Source organism: Meleagris gallopavo, chromosome 2 (genome assembly GCF_905368555.1).
Source record: "Meleagris gallopavo chromosome 2, MGAL_WU_HG_1.1, whole genome shotgun sequence".
Taxonomy (NCBI): Eukaryota; Metazoa; Chordata; class Aves; order Galliformes; family Phasianidae; genus Meleagris; species Meleagris gallopavo.
Window position 1 is genome coordinate 108687813 of NC_139405.1, and position 13172 is coordinate 108700984.

General features: G+C 44.2%; 1 protein-coding gene across 2 annotated transcripts in view; it reads left to right on the forward strand.

Annotated features, from left to right (window-relative positions):
* The window catches only part of RUNX2 (RUNX family transcription factor 2), a 153599-nt gene extending 142313 nt beyond the window's left edge, over positions 1-11286 (forward strand). Inside the window, exon 5 of one of the 2 annotated variants that reach the window (XM_085218371.1) lies at positions 8751-11286. In XM_085218371.1, the coding sequence (XP_085074497.1) occupies positions 8751-9433 (683 nt within the window). In that variant the 3' untranslated portion in view covers positions 9434-11286. The remainder of the gene's footprint in view (positions 1-8750) is intronic. The other variant, XM_085218370.1, reaches the window with a different exon arrangement.
* Positions 11287-13172: the final 1886 nt, after the last annotated feature.

Genomic DNA, 13172 nt, shown 5'->3' on the forward strand with positions numbered 1-13172 from the left:
TCTTGGAGACAAAATGTCTTTGTGAAGACAGTATTTCCATGATTCCTGCCACGGCTGCCTGGGCATATCTAGCAGCTGAAATGAAAGTTAGGACAAAAGGTATATCTTCAGGGCACTGGTTCTGCCTTGGCTGTGTGTTATGAATTTCCTTCAGGCCTGGGAGAGGGTTTCAGTTCAGACAGAGAGCCTGTAGGAGATCAGTAAGCATGTCTGGATGCAGGCTGGCACTCACCCACTGTGCACTGAGGACCAGGATCAGATCACGAGTAAACCTAATCTTTCAGGACTTCCCCAAAAGCCTTTCCTTGGAGTAAACAAGTTCTCCCACATCTGTCACAAGTGATTAGGAAAGAATCCCCAGATCTAAATACAAAGACTTAGGAAATTTGCCTCTTTCCCTCCAACCTTTTCCACACACTCAGGTAAGTTCACAAAGAGATGCAGTAGGGTATTTGGAGAAGTAACTCATGTCCAGGCTGGTATAATTCAGATGTTCAGGTATGGCCGTCTCCCATCCAGATGAACTCTCTAGGCAAGGTGCAGTCCATGCTGTGCTTCTTTGTATGAACACACAAAAAATCCCCTCGAGCTGTGCAGTTTCAGGGCACATTTGTTACAAAATTATTTTCCTAAAAAAAAAAAATACACCATGTCTCTGGGGATGATATACACAGGGAAACACATGAAAATAGAATGGGTTGTGTGAGTCAGCTACCTTCCTCACCTAACTTCCTACCTTCCCCTATCACCTTCAGATCAGCTGGGGAGTCTTTATGTATAGCCAAAGTGTCAACCCTTAGCTTGGAAAGCATGTTTTGGCCTGCAGACTTTTAGGCAAAGCAGCAGCCAAATAAATCGTGTAGAGGTGCTCGCTTGCACTCTGCCCAATCAGGGCCTCCTGCAGGTCCTCTCCCTTTCTCACCCACATACTGCTTGCCAATGAAAGCCAACATCCCCAGTTATGCTCAAGATTGGAGAAGACACTTTACATTTTTTCTTGCATTAAATATTATGAGTCTTCTATGACACAGAAGACTTTAAGGCTTAGCAAAAGCTCGCTCTGGGGCAGTCAGATGTTAAACACCTGAGGAAAGATGTAATCACCCTGTTTCAGAGAGAAACACTGCTGTGGCAGACCTTTGAGAGGGACAACCCCACTGAAAGCATCTCATGGCACAGGTTGAGGATAATCCAGCTTTTTCATTCATCAGCCCAAGAGGAGCCACACAGTGTGGGCAACTCTGTGGGCAACAGAGGCCTGTCCATTGCTGGCTGTACCACGTCCTTGCTGAGCTCTCTGTCGGAACCTGAAATCTCATTGACTCATGTGTACTGAATTTCCAGACCTGACTCACTGGCTACAAGACCCATGAGATTGCATGGTTTGTCTCATATTTTTCCTGGGGAAAAAAAGAATAGTATAGTATTGTAACATAATTACATTTGATTAAGAAATATTTCAGTCGGCTTGGAAAGCTCCAGAGCATATGTATAAAGAAATTAAACAAATTTCCACCAGCAGAGAACAAAAAAGTCCCAGTTTTCAGGATTTCTTTCTGTCAAGTTCTTGGTTGCCTCAGCCTTTGGTTTTAAGGCAAATGATACACCTCCTGTCTCTCCTCTTTCGTATCACTTAGTACCTGCTGAAGCTCTAAAACTACATGATCATTATGGTCCTTTTCAACCCAAGCCATTCTATGATTCTATGATCTCTGGCTTCTTCTAGGGCCATATGTGTCAGGAAACGCAATGGAGAAAGGTACAAAGAGCAGATACACAGATGGTTTTAGAGGATGTGCTATCCAGTTCACTGGTACCAAAGATCTGCTGTGTAAATGGAAATACATCCTCATATAGTGCAAAACCAACCTGAGAACTAGTTGCCATAGCAGTTAAGACTAAAACCTCTTCAAAGAAAAAGAAAAAGAAAAAGAAAAAAGAAAAAAAAGTGTAAAAGAAAAGGGAAAGCAGTCAGGCTGTTTACAGTGCTAATAGGAACACTATAAGAGCATTTAGAAACACAACAGTTTTTACTAAGGAAGGAAAGCAAGACTTTCAGAGAAATTAAGTGCAATGGAAGAGCTATCTGCTTGAAGATGGGAAAAGCCTTGTGGGTTTCTCTCTGGGGCAGCTAATGGACAGACTCAAAAAGGTAACTGAGCACCAACTATGCTTCCAGATGCAACTGTTGTCAGTTTGAGCCTGTTCTTAAATCAAATCTGATAGTCTAAATGATGTAAAAGGTGAGCGTGGGCAGTGTATATTCTCTTCTGGGCTAAAAGTCTGATTCATTAATGGCACATCGGGGAAGTTTCCTGTGGCAGAGCACGACATTGCTGATATTGAAGGGTTGCAGGTAGCTTCCTTTGGGGCAGCAGTTACTGATCACTCATGGAGGCAGCATGGAAGGCCAGTGGGACTTCCGATCAGCTGCAGTGCTTCCACCTTCTTACTGTTTCTTCTGGCTCTGTGCATGTAGTTGGCATTCTCATTTTAGTTTTATAGAACCCAAACCTTCTGTCCAACCAGTGCTCCATCCTCAGCAAGGTGCTGGGAGGTGGATATATATGGATGGAGAGGAGAAAATGCCTTTGCAGGGCTACAGTAAGAATAGCAGTCTTAAGCAGAAGAGAATTTCCTGCTATGCCTTATTTCTGTGCTGCAAAGAGGTAGGAAAGATTATTTCCTCTATTGAAGAAGACACATCAGAACAAGCAGAGGGTAAGGGAGCCATCAGAGGGCTGTGTTGGCAATGTCAGCTGATGGGGAAGATGAAAATGGGCTTTGCTCCTGGCTCCATCGTGGGGCCCTGCCACGCATTTCATTTTTCATGTGTTCCAGTCTGGCCCCATGCGCTGCAGCCTGAGTGAGGCTCATCTGTGCAGTGCTTTGAGCACAGCAGGAGCAGTGTGTTAGGCAACAAATGTTGTCGAGAGGAATTGCCTGATTCCCAACAGCACTGCCTCCCTTAATGCCTATGTTCTCCTTCCTCCCTTCTCCGTGCGGAGGGGTCAGCGCATCCATGGGGACTCTGCTGTTGTAGGAAGCAGCAGGAGCTCCAGCAAGTCTGGATTTGACCCATAGGTGTCAAAGAAAGACCTCAGGTTCTTGGAAAATCAGGTCCCAAGTGAGTATAAAAAATTTTTGAAAAATGCACATTTTGTCAGGAAGTGAAGAAACTCTCACTGAAATTAAGCCAGGGACAAAGATGAAACAGCAGATGGCCCATGACAAACTGTGAGAACACATTTGTTCGCATGACATAGGAGTAAGTATGTACTCATAACAGACTGTTACTCAAGAAATTTTGAAACAACACAACTCCACAGGAGTCATAATGTGATTAGTCATGTAAAGGCAGTCCAAGCAGCCCTGGTGTGCTGTACCTGAAAAAAGGGACACAGACCCCAAAATAGAACAAAATAATAGTAAAGGAAAAATAAAAATTAAAAGAATGCCAAGGAGATGCACAAGTTTATGGAGTCAGAAAATCTTTCTGTTGCTCCAAAACTCAAAAGTGAATTAAAATCTTCAGAGCAGCTCATGGATTGTTATGAGGATTCTTAAAAAGCAAGGAGCCCAAAGAAGGAGCATTGCTGAAGTGAGTCAACCAATAAACTTTTGATCTGACAGCAGAGGGACAGAGTCCTTTTGGTGAAAGGTCTTGGCCTCCGAAACAGACTTTGCCACATGCTCCATTATGGCACAGTTCTGGTAACCAACAAATATTTCCAAAATCCTTTTTTTTTTTTTTTTTTTAAATTATGGGAGTGATGTGTGAGTTGAGTTTCAAATCTAGAAGAATAGGACTGATTTGGAATGTGTTTTCTCAAATTAGTATTTCACACTAGACCTCTGAGTTTGGGTAGGCATATTTAATTACAATAAATCACTTGATTTTCCATAAAGATTCTGATATGTATAATTTCCATACGCTCAGGATAGAAATGTGCTTTTCTTTATTTTAAAAAGATTTAACAATAAACTTGCCTGATGGCTTTATGAATTTTACATACGATCCTAAGCTTCTCACTCAAAAATCATACAAGTGTTCACAGCCTTTATTTACTTGGCTTGTTGCAAAACTGGGTGCTTGACACAATGTCTAAAATCAGACTCTGTTTCTCAAACCAGTGCTGTGTCCAATATTATCTGTACCCAATGCTGAATTGCACCTTGACTGCAGACCAGCAGTGCAAACCAGCATCTGCCTGTACCCAAATCAAAACTGACCAGCACAAAAGTGTTGGCTTTTGAGAGGCCAAATCCAGATTCCGGAGATGGAATTTGTCCATGCAAAAGAAGTGCCACCCTTGCTTAGGTAAATGCTGCTGTTGGACTCTCATTAACCACAAGCTGTCAGGACTTGAGTTTCACTTCTCACAGAAGGAGGCAGGAGAATATATTTAGACTTTCTTGGGACGCAGCTGCAGTGCCAAGTGGGAGTGCACACCCGTGCTCGGGCTCACAGGCACACGCACACACAGTAAGCTTAAGAGCTAATTGAGAAACTCAATCAGAAAGAGCAGTGCAGAAAGGGCTCCTGCAGGTTGCTGCATCACTGCAGAGGCTGCGTGACTCATTTCAGCATCTGAGCATCCTTTATCTTTGAAATGGATCACCTGATCAGTGATGACTCACTTGGAGCATGATCTCCTTCTAAACCTCCAGCTCATTTCTTGAAGTGCTGTGGGAGCCCATCTCCACTCTCTTGCACCTTATCCCTCATCTGCACGGCTTTATGCCTTTTCCTGGGAATGCAGAGGCAACACCATCCACCTACAATTCTGATACGATAGGAATTTATTGCAAAGAACTGCAAAATCATAGAATGTCTTGAGTTGGAAATGACCTCGAAGGCCATTTAGTTCTGAGCAGAACCATGGGCAGGGTTGCCATCCACCAAATTATTTATATCCAAATCTCCCAACTTTGACCATCTAGTAGTTAGTTTGCCCAACTAAGATAGGTGACATGGTCCTACAAGAAGTGCTGAAGGAGGAGGGACACCCCCTGAGCATGACACTCCACAGCATGATTGTCAATCCTTCTTAGGGAACCAAAGCTTGGGACAGTTTGTCCCCAGAGGTGCTTCTGTCTCTGCTGGAGCCCAGGAGGGAGCCCGGCTGGCTCCCACTAAATGCAAGATTAAATAGCTGAAGTGAGCTGAGTTGAATCCCATGCAGATGTCAGTCAGTGGAAAATCATGTCCTCGCTTTTCCCTTAAGGTTTCCCCCTCACAGACCTTTCCCTTCTTGGCTGACAAAAGACTAAGAAATATTTTGCAGCAGTTTGACTGTGAGGTAGATAAAATCAGTAGTCAAACAACGGCAGCTAAGATAGCCAAGACTGTTTGAGAAGTTAAATTCATGTTCTTGTCATACAGATGAACTCATTTTTAAAAGTTCCAGCTTTCCCATGCTCACAGGGCAACCCATTAATCTTTTGGTAGCATCCATCATCATGGGCAGGCAGCATTGCAGGCAATCCTCTCCTGGAGGTGCTCGTCACCTCTTCCTCATTACTGCATCACCTGGCCTATTTCCTCAGAGATTCTGATATCCTTAAGTTCTGTCAGTGATGGCAACACTGAAGTATTTCCCTCTTGCAAATGGGGAACACAGAGATGTGCAACTGCATTGTCTTCAGGAGATCCATAGTAAATCAGGAGGGGACATCTTATTTTTAGGCATCTGAAGCAGAAGTCCTCTTTTGAAAATTTAGACATTTCCAGTACGTGGCATCCACAGCTGAATTAGTCATCCAAAGGCATGCCCAACTTTCTTTATATTCAGCTAAGAAACAAGGATACTTTGAGAATACAAGACACAATTAGACAGGGAGCTCAATAAAATTTCTGTCTAGAACAGAAGTAGGTATTTTCATCTAGGCACCCTTTTTCCACGAAAGGTTGGACCAGATGATCTTTCAAGTTCCCTTCCAACCCAAGCTGTTCTATAATTCCACATTTCTATATTTTTTTCTCATTCTGGCAATAAGGAGGTGATTCAGCTGCCCCGCTGGCAGGAGGCTGCTTTAGTGTCAGGTGTGTTACATGTCAGCACTATGTAATCCACAGCCTGTGAAGAAAGGCCATGGGATTATAGGAGATGTAGACAGATAAAGGTGAAGGTGACATGAAATCCATCCCAGTACATCAGTTATCCTAAGGGATGAGGACAAGCTCCCTCTGCCTGCAGCAGGAAGAAGTAACTCTGAAGCTGTTCAGAGAGATACAGGCTGTGTCTAAGACTTCCCTCGGGGATTTTCTCTCCAGGTCCAACGCAATAAATGCAGGTACTTTCAGGGAATTTCTTCACATTGGCATTGTTTAGAAGCATTGAACCCCATCCCAGGTTTTCTGGGTCACATATTAATTTTTCTAACTGGTAAAATTCCTGCCTTGAACAGTCAGTTTTTGTATGAGGAAGGAGGTACTGTGGACTGTAGGCATCTGTAACTGGACGTACAGGATAGCGAGTGGCCATGTGTGGCCGGGTTGTCCGGTACCCCTCAGAGTGAGCGTGCAACCAAATGCTCCAGGTAAGAAGGACATCTTTGTGCTGGAACTGCACAAAAAAAAGAGGGGAGGAGGAAGCAAAGAGAACAGTTGTGATGAGTTGCAACTTTAAGATAAACAAAACTGGAAAAGAAGGAGATAAGTAGAATCATCCAGTTTTAGATGATAAGCAACTGTGTTAGCTTGCAGACATGCTCTGTCATGGTTAGGGGGATGACAAGGCTGTGGCTTGTTTATGCTGCATTCAGAAAGGCTGAAGCTAAGAGGAAGAGACTTTGGTGACCAGATTTTTGTCCTATTTTTGTTTGTCTTACTTACTGCTCCTTGTGTTTTAATCCTGATCTTACTTTAACCATGCAAGGATCATTTGTGACAGTTATTTGTCACGGTGCTAAACCAGCTTATCTCAAAGTCTATTGAGCTTCCTCTGCTCTTTAGCATATGGAAGAACATTACTCTTGATTTGGTTGTTTGGCCAGTGTAGACAGGGATTAGCCATGCTATATATGGACCATAAACACTGTTCTGGTTAACACTACAGTTGAGCCAAACCTGAACCTTTCATCTCACTCTTTGCAAACTTTGGTGGTTTGGATGGAAATGGAGCCTGGAATTGAACTGTGCTTTATTTTTGTTTTTGTTTAGAAAACCCAAAACCCAATCAGTAACAGTTTTGAAAACCAACTTCCAGCATCCTTAGCTCACCTCCAGGAAGCAGGAATCAATTGCCCGTGTAGGCAGAGACTTGGCATTGGGATGAGAGCCAATGCATGAAGGAAGGAAACTGTTTCAGGCAACCTGCAGTAACTTTCCATAAGGATCACAGTGACATAAGGGCATGCCAAACGTTGTGTCTTAATCCCTCCAACCAACGCGTGCGTCTGTTGAGAGAAAACATGGTGGTCTCATATGGAACAAAGATGGACTTCTGTAGGCTGCGTGCTTAACCGGTTTGGTTAAAACAAGGAAAAGCCTTTGTTTGCTTTTCACCATCAGTTTGCTATCTGAAATATCAAACCAGCCTGTAATGCAAATGAATTTCTCACATCTTATTTTTTGGATGCCAGAAATCATGATAGTATGGTGTTAACACCTCAGTATTATAGATAAATTATTAATTTGTGTCTTTGTATCCACAGCAGAGCTTTAAAATTTGCACTTAACTGCAGCAGAAGTAGTTTTAAAATCCATTTGTCTTATTCTGACCATTCTTGTAGCATCTCACCACCTTCTGTGTAATGCATTCCCAGTGCTAAAATAAAGCTCCTTCACATGGTATGGTAATTCCATGTATGCAGACCTTTGAGGCTGTTGAAAAACTGATGTTTTCTAACGTGTTCCTCGCTTTTCAAATCATTATAAAAGTAGGATCCTCCTTACCATGCAGTATTTACCAACTGGGCACTGTGGGTACAGCACCTTGGAACACAGCATGCCTTGCCAAGTCTTTGCGTATTCCCCAGAGACTGCTCTATCATCCTACACTGTATACAGTGGACCTGATCCAAGAACAAATGTTTCTAATGAGTTCAGTGGAAATTGGAGGTCTACTGTACTGCTTGTAGACTGGTGTATTTGTCAAGCTGGGGTGCACAGCATGAACAGTTTCTTTCTCAGTCTCTGCTTTGTTGAATTTTGTAACTGAAACTGCTAAATGCTTACAGGGAGGGATCTGTATATAAGTTGAATTGGGTAAACGGTCATGCTTCCATGCACAAAAATATAATTATTGAAGACATTAAGCTTCCAACTAGCTTTTGCTGCTTCTGGTGTTGACTTGTCCAATCAAACCAGAATGCTGAAAACTGGAATCTTCTATGAAGCAATGATTAACTTTGCCTCCAGCAGGTGACATGCAGCCCTCACATCTCCATGGGAGATCTGAGTCAGTTAGGACACGACCATTCTGTGACTGGTCAGGAATACACAGTAGGTAATTCAGCAGTTAATGCATGTCTACAACATGTCAATGAGAAAAACACTGAATTCTGCCCATGGGCAGAAGAATGAGAGTGGAACAATAATTTACATTTAAATGTTAAGTTGCATGTTTCCATACCATGTCTCTTTGAGTTTGTCTCCTTTCTAGTTGTCCTGTAGAAAGCAACACTAGCAGCTAGTGAAATTCTCCCATGTGTCAAAAATACCTGATCTCACTGAAGTTATGGCAACAGTCCATGCATATAAGTAGCTGATGTTTCTCGAGGCTTATGACGTGTCTTCCTTGCAGACTCAGACCCTTGCACACCAGATGCTCCTCCTGCTGCCACTTCTCCACCAACTTCAGAAGAACTCGGACCTTTCACTGCACCAGCATCACCCTCTTCTTCCTCTGATCCTGGTACTGCATCATTTTCACCACCGCTACCTCCTTGCGTTGCAGCCTTGCATCCCAAACCACCTCCTGTTCCACCACCACCGCCAGCTTCTGCTGGCACAGTTCACCCTGGACTCCCTTCTGTTCCTGCACCACCTGCCTCTACTTCATCCCTGCACCCTGGACTTTATCTGCCAGTCGTCCCACCCGGCAGTGCCACCCACCTCATCAACTGGCTGCCCTTCTTGGCTTCAGCAACACTCGCCACCATCCGCGGGAAGGAGGAGGATCAGCCACCTGTAGGAACATGCTCCTTGGAAAGCGTGAAGCGAAGCAGCAGTGCACCCCCACCGCCCTCCCATGATGACAACCACCGTGCTGCATCCGTGGAAGACAGGGCTCCAGAAGCTGCTTCCCTGCCAGCGGCTGCCCGCGCCGTGCCCTCCAGCTCTGAGCAGGGATCAGCAAATGTGAGTGACATCCTGGCAGAGCTGCGGACCATGAACGGCCACCTGTCTGTCATTGCTCGAGCCCTGACACAGCTGGCCTCATCGCTGGCACCGCAGCAGGGCACACGTGGCACCCCACCTCCTTAGAGCTGGGTGGCCCATCCTGCTCACCAGGGTGACATTGGCCAGGGACAATCCATGATGGAGATGTGGAGGAGGGAGACCCTGCACGATCCTGCCCATGTGCTCTGTGCTGTTTCACTGTGCTCTCTGACACATGCCGAGACAAACCCCAATTTTTTTTTTATTATTTGTTTGTTTATTTCCTCCTTGTAAACGGCTGCATATATTAAAAAAAAAAAAAAAGTTTTTGTGGTATTGGTAATAAAACTGTTTATATTTCTTGCATTTCTTTCAGATGTGCTCACTCCCTTCCTCTCACCCATGAACCAAATGAGTGCTTGCAGAAATTGGTGAGGTCTTGCACAGAAAACAGAGAGAATCTGAAGTGGTGAGAAGTTACCCATGACAAAATGCTCCATGACAAAACCTCTCAGAGCAAAATGGGAGGACACAGATAGGAAAGTATACAATATAAACTGGAAAACAATTTCCAATTTCTCAGCCCAAGCTGCACGCCGTAGCTCTGTTGAAACTGGAGCACTTCCCAGCATTTTATTTCTCAAGGGTAGTTATAATTACCAACACTGATACAGGATGTGATAAATTGTTCAAAATATGATGTGAAGTAGTTTGATCTCAAGAGCTACTAAAGAGCCTCCTCAGATTTTTGTCCTTCAAGTGAATGAACAGAACGCCGAGGAGCACTTGGCTGGAGCCTGTCAGATTTACTTGCCACTGCTGACTGGGGCTCTTCAAGGGCACGAATGAACCAAGTTTGTTTACAGCAATTAGACGGATACATGTAGATTGACCCTAACATTTCAACATCTTCTCCCTCCTGCCAAGCTGCAGTGTCTTGCCTAAAGATGGCACTGAGGGCCTGAAACCTCAGACAGTCCTCATAGTGGATAGTCAGCACTAGAGGTGTGGGAAATGAAGGAAGTCAAAGGAAGGTTGGAAGGCACCTTAAAGACCACCTAGTTCCAACCCTCTGCTATGGGAAGAGACACTTCTTACAAGACCATGTTGCGTAGAGCCCCTTCCAACCTGGCCTTGAGCATCTCCAGGGATGGGGCATCCACAGCTCCTCCGGGCAACCTGTTTCAGAGGAGAGCTCTTGAGGGAATCTGGACTTCACCCCTACAAAATCTGTGAGCTGAAGAGCAGCTCGTGCGGTATCGTTGGTTGCTGCCTGGCTTGTCCAAGGCACTGGAGCTGGATGCCCAGCATGTGGATGTGTTTGGTGCTATGGACCTGCAGCATGCACAGAGCTATTTTGTGCATCCCAGCCATGGTCTGCCCAAAGAACAAACATCCAACATCCAAACCAAAATATTTTCCTGAAGATGGGCCAAGCATGGGGCCATCAGAGGCTGAGCCAGGCTACGTGGTGATCAGTCTTTCATCCCAGAGAGTTAAGAGGAACTGAGTGCTCGTAGCAATCAAGAGGAAAGAAAGCCCTCTGTGAAGTTCTGTGTGAGCTCGCCTTAATTTAGCCGTGCAGCTCTCAGATATCAGGATCTGAGGCCATCTCCCGGAAAAACCCAGACAGACAGATTGTTAGATAAGATAAAAGAGGAAGTATTCTGTCTATCTGCAAATATTTCTGTTACAGATGAGCCTAACCCACAAAGACTGAATGAATATACAAACTTCCCCAAAGCTCAGGTGTATTTGAATTTGAGGTTTTGGTTACTGTATATATATTTGTATATAAACCTATCCATATTTTTGTGCCTGTGCCTGAAAGACAAAGCAACTGGACTGTTCAGTCAGGTTTTTTTTTCTAGGGTTGATCAGTTTTTTTTCTTCTGATGTGTTTGGTGAAAAGAAGGATGTTTCATAGATGGCCTTCATTACTTCTCAGTTCTGTGTGTTTTAAAGAAAATGAGATAAAGGGAACGGCTTAGAAACAGTTTGGCTTTTGATTTGTCTACTTTATCTTCCAGAGAATTAAAAGAATAAAAAGCAAGAGTAAAGTTATTCATTTCCCCATTTCTACTAGGAAATATAGGACAAGAAAGAATGGGGAAAACTCTATGGTTAAAAAAAAATAAGGAACCATTTTCATTTTTAACCCACTTTCTCCCTTTCAGTTTAACACAATAGTAAGTAACTATCATATTCTCTCTCTCTTGGTACAACAGGACTGGTAAGGACAAGTGAGTGCACTTTTACTTGTTTATCCAGTCGTTTCCAAATAGTGACCTTTATAGCCTGCAATTGGCGAAAGTTCCAGTGGACATTTCTGGACCCATGCAGGAGCTGCTCCTTTTCACAGACAGCTTCAGCAGACCTTACCATGCAGCTGCTGATGCTTTATCAACTGAAGTTAGAGAAGGCTTCATTTAGGTGGGTAAGAGATTGGGAAACAGTCTCCATGACACGTAAATCTTTATGAAGTACAAAGTTGTGAATATCATTACATACTCAGCTGTGAAGGCAGCGCTCTTCTTTCTCAAAAAAAATGCCACAATTGTAATCCAGCTGGCAGGGAGGGAAAAGAGCTTTCCTGAGGCTCTTACCAAAAGAACTGAGATGTCTGTGGTCCCACAGCCAAAGACATTAGATGCTGAGTACTGGACGCTGTCTAGTCTCCGAGCTGTCTGGTCAGAACCAGAGACTTTCAGATGTATTTGGCAGCCCCTGCTGGCTCTCACACAGGTGCAGTAACTGGCTGGAGAGCCACCAAGGCAGTCTGTCTGCAGGCAGGGTCCCCTGAAGCAAGAGGTGCTGCGGGGCTCAGGGCTGACATTGGCAAAGCCATTGACTCAGAGAAGCACAGAATGGTTTGGATTGGAAAGACCTTCAAGGCCACCCAGCTCCAACCCTCTGCCCTGGGCAGGGGCAGCTTCCTCTAAACCAGGTTCGCCCAAAGCCCCACATCCAGCACCACCAGGGAAGTATCACCAAGGGGCCAAGCGAAGAGTCCTGCCCAGGGGCATCCCCATGCAGTAAGGTACCTTATTCCTTGCTTATTATTTGCTTATTCAGCAAATTCCATTGATTTCTATCCCTTAGGAACTATTTTACTCCTTAGACTTAGTTGCCCTACTCAAGCACTGCAGGACATGCGTGGCTTTGCTTCTTCGCTTTCATCTGCAGCCAACCAAGACATTACTCTCTTCGTTATTCATTTTGATTCAGAGAGCAAAAGGCCAAAAGATCTATTGTTTGGGTATGTGTTCAAAGGGTAGAAAAGGGCTCAACCTTTTGGTTCTGATAAATTAATAGAAATTAATTTATTCGCTGTTATTTGCAAAGAATGAGGACAGCAGCTTATGGGGTAAGATTTATTATACAACTGACAGATGATACTCTTACTGAAAAGGAATCAGATGAGTAAAACTTCAAGGTGAGAGGCATGCCTGTTAGACTTAAAGTCAGTATGGGTAAGTGCTACACCCCCGTGGGGCTGCACCATCAAACCCCAAAGCACAGAGATCTCATCTTTCACACCTGCCCTGTAAACAAATACTGAGGATGGGCTGCCCATCACCACACTTTCGTATCCAAGTTTGCTTTCTGAGGTTCCTCTGCAATCAAGCAGAGGCAAGGGCTTTCAGCGTGTGATTGATCCTTGCCTGAGAAAGGTATTTAAAATTAGTGGGATGAATTTCCTCCTGGAAGCATCCATCCCTCTCCGTGGCTACAGACAATAAGTTTAAGCCAAATGCTTAACTTCCAGATGGTGAGAGGTAAATGGAGTGAATCCTCTGCTTGGTAATTGCAGTTTGTTTCCAGCGAGTGAAGCTTTAGCATA